Source organism: Triticum urartu, chromosome 1 (genome assembly GCF_003073215.2).
Source record: "Triticum urartu cultivar G1812 chromosome 1, Tu2.1, whole genome shotgun sequence".
NCBI classification, from domain to species: domain Eukaryota; kingdom Viridiplantae; phylum Streptophyta; class Magnoliopsida; order Poales; family Poaceae; genus Triticum; species Triticum urartu.
Window position 1 is genome coordinate 551,676,251 of NC_053022.1, and position 6,309 is coordinate 551,682,559.

General features: G+C 49.4%; 1 protein-coding gene across 1 annotated transcript; it reads left to right on the plus strand.

Annotated features, from left to right (window-relative positions):
• Positions 1–556: 556 nt before the first annotated feature.
• LOC125529004 (auxin response factor 15-like) lies at positions 557–5,975 on the plus strand. Its single transcript, XM_048693417.1, has 11 exons — positions 557–1,352; positions 1,484–1,540; positions 1,655–1,840; positions 1,960–2,044; positions 2,718–2,808; positions 2,886–3,050; positions 3,507–3,626; positions 3,714–3,786; positions 4,457–4,616; positions 4,713–5,545; positions 5,621–5,975. The coding sequence occupies exons 1-11, from the start codon at positions 972–974 to the stop codon at positions 5,675–5,677; spliced, it is 2,208 nt and encodes a 735-aa protein (XP_048549374.1). The 5' UTR covers positions 557–971; the 3' UTR covers positions 5,678–5,975.
• Positions 5,976–6,309: the final 334 nt, after the last annotated feature.

Below are 6,309 nucleotides of genomic sequence, written 5' to 3' on the forward strand. Positions count from 1 at the left end.
GAGCAATACAATCAAGGAAAATAGCTTTTTTTTCCTTCAAAAGAAATCTGTTTTCGGTGTGGTAAACTTCAAGGAATGTTTAGAATGCTTGCAATGTTTCGTGACTAGTAACTTTTTAGAATTTGTTAGTAAAATCAATTACACCTCACTTATTTACTAGTGCACCATGGATGAGCATTCAGCGTTGGATCAGACACGGTGGCATCGCCGGCCGGTGGGTGAAGCAGATGAGCACTCCCTCCCAGCAGGGCAGTCATTATTACTGCTCCTGTTTACCGACGCACAGTGCTCCGGCCGCACTGCACCGCACGGTCTACCATACAGAATACGGTCGTCTACAATAAGGCGGAGGAGGAGTCGGGGCACATGCCTCCCTGCCGTCCACCCATTCCGTCCGTCCGTCCCCCTCCACCTCTGCCGCCGCTGCTCTGCGGTCTGCTGCTGCGCCACCATCACTGTGCCCGCCTCCCGCCTCTTCCGCTCTCCTTTTCGCCTTTCCCCCTTTCTTTAATCCCCCCACCCCCCCACCCTTCCCCCCCCCCCCATCCCACGACGGATTGAAAATATCCACGCGCAAATAGTTGGAGGAAGTGTGTTGATTTCTACTGCGCTCGCTTGCCCCTTTTCACGCGGACGGCCGCACGCAGCCGTTGCAGTCGTCTCCGCCCCGCTTGGCCGCTTCCCTCCCTCCTCCCACCTTTCGTTTTGGCCACTACTAGTAGCAGCAGCAGCACCCCCCACCCCGGCATCGACACACCCCCGTAGCAAGCATAGCCGGAGCCCCCCGTCCATGGCCATTGCCGCCATGCGCCGCCCCGCCTCGCCGTCTCCCCCGCTCCGCCCCTAGCCACACAGCCTCTCCCCGAACCCACTCCCGCTCCGGTCGCTTCATTAGTCACTTGGCCCGCCTGCATCCGCGTCCACCCGCCGCCTCGTGCTTCGCGTCGCGCGCTCGTTTTTGGTTGCCGCGGATGGCGGGGATCGACCTCAACACGGTGGAGGAGGACGAGGAGGAGTCCTCGGCGGAGGTGCTGCTCGCTCGGAGCGGTGGCGGCGGGGACTGCTCCTCCCAGTCACACTCCCACTCCCACTCCCACTCGCACTCGCAGACCCACTCAGGCCACGGCCAGGGGAGCTCCTCCGTGGCGGCCGCGACCCCGCCGCGGCCCAGCGCGGTGTGCCTCGAGCTGTGGCACGCCTGCGCGGGGCCCGTGGCCCCCATGCCGCGCAAGGGGGGTGTCGTCGTCTACCTCCCGCAGGGCCACCTCGACCACCTCGGCGACGCGCCCGCACCTTCACCCGCCGCCGTGCCGCCCCACGTCTTCTGCCGCGTCGTCGACGTCACGCTCCATGTAAGTGTCCAGCCGGTTCGGTGACTCCGGGCTTCAATGTGTTTGTCGCTCGGGTGTTTGATGGTATGCCGTGTCACCTGCGACCATGTCGCTGAGCTTAATCTGTGGCTGGTTGGTTTTGCGCTTCGCAGGCGGACGCGTCCACGGACGAGGTGTACGCGCAGCTCTCGCTGCTCCCCGAGAACGAGGTGCGTGCGTGCCAGCAACATGCCCGTGCTCTCACGCCTACAATGGCGGCTCTGCTCGATTCGGTTCAGTTTCTGTGGCGGCGTTTTGCTGAGCCTCGGCCTGACCTGCTGCAGGAGGTGGTCCGGCGGATGCGCGAGGCCACGGAGGACGGGAGCGGCGGCGAGGACGGCGAGACCGTCAAGCAGCGCTTCGCGAGGATGCCGCACATGTTCTGCAAGACGCTCACCGCCTCCGACACCAGCACCCACGGTGGCTTCTCCGTGCCGCGCCGCGCCGCCGAGGACTGCTTCCCCCCTCTGGTGCGCGCATTGGCCTGGCCACACCCCTCTCTCCATTGATTTCTGCCATTGGACGCCTGCTTCGTTCTCACTTCTCAGTCGAGTTGTTTGCTGAAACCTCTTCTGTTCTGGGAACGCAGGACTACAGCCAGCAGCGGCCGTCTCAGGAGCTGGTCGCCAAGGATTTGCACGGCACCGAGTGGAAGTTCCGCCACATCTATCGAGGTACTACAGCTGAACAAACACATTCATGATTTTACCTTGCTTTGGTAGCTCAGATATGATATGAGCTGTGCACTTGGTACATTCCAAGTTATGTACAGTGCATTCATTTTCTTTCCGGTTCTGAGTTGATGCTATGGCTGGACCAGCTAGTAGCTTGAATCCTTTCATTTGAGATTTTTGAGTAACCATACATCGATTTTTGCTGGTGCTCACTTGTTCACTGAGGACCAGCACCCCTGTTTCTCATTGAATGGTAAACACTAGTAAATATAACCGCCTTTCACCCGCAATTTTTTTTACTGCCTTTGCTCATCTTGGACCTGGATTTGTACTTGTGTTTGACCACTTGGCCTTTTTGAAAGTCCATCTGAGCTTTTGCGTGGTCATTGCTTATGATTGTACACTTCTGAAGTGTGTCTTGAGTATTCTTAGCACTCCCTCGTTTTGCTTTCTTGTGTTTCACCATATGCTCTCGGTGCCGTTGGGGGTAGCTCTACAAGGGGGTACTCCTACTGTACTATCACTTGGTAGAAATGTTAGCTGCATTATTCATTTGCTAGACTACTTTTTTGCCGGGAAGTTCGGTCACTTTCGAGACATGCAAAGGACAACCATAAGAAGTTAAGGGTGTCTTGATTGCTGATACATCCACATCTAACTGAATGTGATACAGGCCAGCCGCGGAGGCACCTTCTAACCACCGGATGGAGTGCATTTGTCAACAAGAAGAAGCTTGTCTCCGGGGACGCCGTACTGTTTCTGCGGTAGGCTAACATGATCATGCATACAAGTACCTCAAGATGTTGCCGGTCCATTTTAATCATTTTCCATCAATTTCCAGGGGCGACGATGGGGAGCTTAGGCTGGGAGTACGCCGTGCGGTTCAGCTCAAAAATGGATCTGCTTTTCCGGCGCTTTATAGCCAATGCTCGAATCTTGGTACACTAGCTAATGTTGCTCATGCTGTGGCTACAAAGAGCATGTTCCAGATCTTCTATAACCCCAGGTAATGATGGGCGTGCTTGTTGTTTTATTAATGCCTTCAGAAGTTGATACTTGGTAAATTTTCATTATACTACGGCAATACTCTTGGAAAAATAGGACGCCCTGTGCTTGCTTAAGGTCTGATATATATATATAGAAGTTGTGGCTGTGCTAGAACTATTTAGTGATGGACTGATGCTTCGACACAGTATTTATTATTTGACGTTTTTATTTTTAATGACGCATTAGCATGTTCCATTACATGTTTTTCTTGGCTGCTCAAGTGCCTGCTGAAATTTCATGGTTTGCCTTTGATAATTGATTCTAAGTAGTTTTGCGAAGCTGTTTTGAGTACTACTTCACCTTCTCGTAGTTTTTGTTCTTTGCCTTTTAAAATCACGTAGTTGTGATGCTAAATCGATTCTAAGGTAGAATTGTAAATACTGATGTTTGTTATTGTTTATTAAATTATTGATAGGTTAAGTCAATCTGAATTCATCGTACCCTACTGGAAGTTCACCAAAAGCTTTAGTCAACCATTTTCTGTTGGATCGAGGTTCAAAATGAGATATGAAAGTGAGGATGCTGCTGAAAGAAGGTTTGTTTGCTGCAACTGTCCTACTAATAACTCATATTATCTGAACTGAATTCAGCTGGGTTGCTAATGCATGAGATTATCCTACAGGTACACAGGGATAATTACTGGAACTGGTGATGCAGACCCTATGTGGCGTGGTTCAAAGTGGAAATGCCTGCTGGTATGCTGTAATTTAATGTTTCTCATAGTGGTTGTTCACCGTAAATGCTGCGTTTGCACTTTTGCAGTACGGCTTTCTGTTTTGTACTGTCAAAGTAATATTGCAACTTAACCACACACTAGGCGCAAAAACGTACTACCGGAATTCCTCCCTATTATTCTGATACTGTAACAGCTAGTAATAAATGTATTTAATGCCGAGGGTGCGCAACTGGACATATTGATTACCCTCTAAACGAACAGGAACTCGTTGAATAGAAAACAGTGACTGATCAACGGTTGTAACAGATGTGAATATGAATCGAATACCTATTGATTTGGTTGAATCTAGATACCTATTGTAACTTATGCTGTAATGACTGCAATACGAACAGGAACTCAGAAGTCATAATAACTTAATACTACCTCTGTATCAAATTATAAGACGTTTTTGCAGTTCAACAATGGTTCTGCAAGACTCTTAAGTGTTTTATTCGTAATTCATTTACCGTAAACTCTTACTGTTTTGTTTCACATGGAGAATTCTACTCTGTTTGATGGTCTTTCCTTATATTGCATTATACTGTTTTTACACTACGATGGTCTGGCCTTCATCTGTAAGAGTGTTTTCCATTGCATTAAACAAAACTGGCTTCTAACTATATTTAATTAACCTACCTCCATCTTGACAGGTAAGGTGGGATGATGATGGTGAGTTTCGTCGACCAAACAGGGTATCTCCTTGGGAGATTGAGCTGACCAGTTCAGCTTCAGGATCCCATCTGGCCGCACCAACTTCAAAGCGGATGAAGCCATACCTTCCCCATGCTAATCCGGAATTCACAGTTCCACGTATGTCTCTTATTGTAGTTTAAAATAACTGTCAACAAAATAATATAATTTTTTGCTGTATCTAACCTGAAACTATCATTTTCTTCCTTTTAATAGATGGAGGTGGTCGCCCTGATTTTGCTGAGTCTGCACAACTCCGCAAGGTCTTGCAAGGTCAAGAATTATTGGGTTATAGAACTCATGATGGTACTGCTGTTGCTACTTCACAGCCATGTGAAGCAAGAAACTTGCAGTACATCGATGAACGAGGTTGCTCTAACAATGGGAGTAACAATGTCCTAGGGGGGGTCCCAAGCCATGGTGTGAGAACACCACTTGGAATTCCCTACCATTGCTCTGGCTTTGGGGAGTCTCAGAGATTCCAAAAGGTCTTGCAAGGTCAAGAAGTTTTCCGTCCGTACCGAGGAAGTCTGGTTGATGCGCGCATGAGAAGTGGCGGCTTTCATCAGCAAGATGGTCCTTATGCATCTGCTCTATTGGATAAATGGCGCACACAACAACAGCATGCATTTGGTTTCGGGTCATCAGCACCAGTTCTGCCGTCTCAACCATCGTTATCACCACCTTCTGTGCTGATGTTTCAGCAGGCTGATCCAAAGGTCTCTCGATTCGAGTTTGGGCAAGGGCACTTGGATAAGAACATGGATGATCCGTATGCTAGGTTTGTCTCCGCTGAAGCCATTGGAAGGGGAGAGCAAACGTTGTCGCTCCGGCCTCATCTTGGTTCAGAAGTGATCGATACTCGTGTTGCAGTTGAGAACAAGGGTGTTGCACCTACCAATAGTTGCAAGATATTTGGCATTTCTCTGGCTGAAAAGGTTCGGGCAAGGGATGAGATGGGTTGTGATGATGGTGGTGCCAACTATCCATCTTCAACTCAGCCCCTGAAGCAGCAAGTACCGAAATCCCTCGGCAACAGTTGTGCCACTGTAAGTGCTTCTACTGTTGTCCTCAAGCCTTGATAGGTAAAGTAAAACTGGCTGCTAACTGAATGCTGTGTGCAGGTTCATGAGCAGAGGCCTGTTGTCGGCAGGGCGATCGACGTCCAACAATGGATATGAAGAAGGATCTAGAGGGCAGGCTGGATTCGCGAGTCGATCATCGTCATCTGTTGGTGATTCTTGATTTGAAAGCAGAGAAGCGTCTGCTCTGACCATTCCAGTCGAACCTTGTGTATCTCTTTAGTAGTTGTATGATAACCGGTGGAGTTGTTGTTATTCTGTGACCTAGAACTTAGTTGGCCATATCATCAGCGTGACTTTTGGCTGCTGGAACTACCCTATATGATTAATATGTATGCTGTGGGAGGCCATTTAGCTGGTTCTGCTATAGCGCAATTCCCATGGCGTGCTTTGCTCCTGTCTTTCTCTCCCAGCTTTACCAGTTCTTGTGTTTTGCCAGATGAGGATGTGGTTTGCCGGCATGGGCTAGTGCCCTGATCTCGGACCAGACTGGCCAAGTATTTGTCTAGCATGCCGTGTGTATGTTCCAAACAAAGACAAGTTTTTGGTGATAGCCGAACTATTCGTAGGCAAGCTTTTAGCCACCATCTAAATATACCCTAATTCACCACGATCACTCGGCCCGTTCTACACATGTCAACAATCTTTGTGACTTGTATCCGTTTGAATCATGTCAAACATGTCCTCAAATTAGTTATTGCATTGCAGCTCTTGGCCAGATTATCCTGGTC

Bases quoted from the DNA above. Each gene is read 5' to 3' on its own strand.
- LOC125529004 (XM_048693417.1), top strand. From the start codon at position 972: ATGGCGGGGATCGACCTCAACACGGTGGAGGAGGACGAGGAGGAGTCC. The intron at 1,541-1,654 runs GTGCGTGCGTGC...GACCTGCTGCAG, and splicing joins CGCTGCTCCCCGAGAACGAG to GAGGTGGTCCGGCGGATGCG. The intron at 3,787-4,456 runs GTATGCTGTAAT...CCATCTTGACAG, and splicing joins CAAAGTGGAAATGCCTGCTG to GTAAGGTGGGATGATGATGG.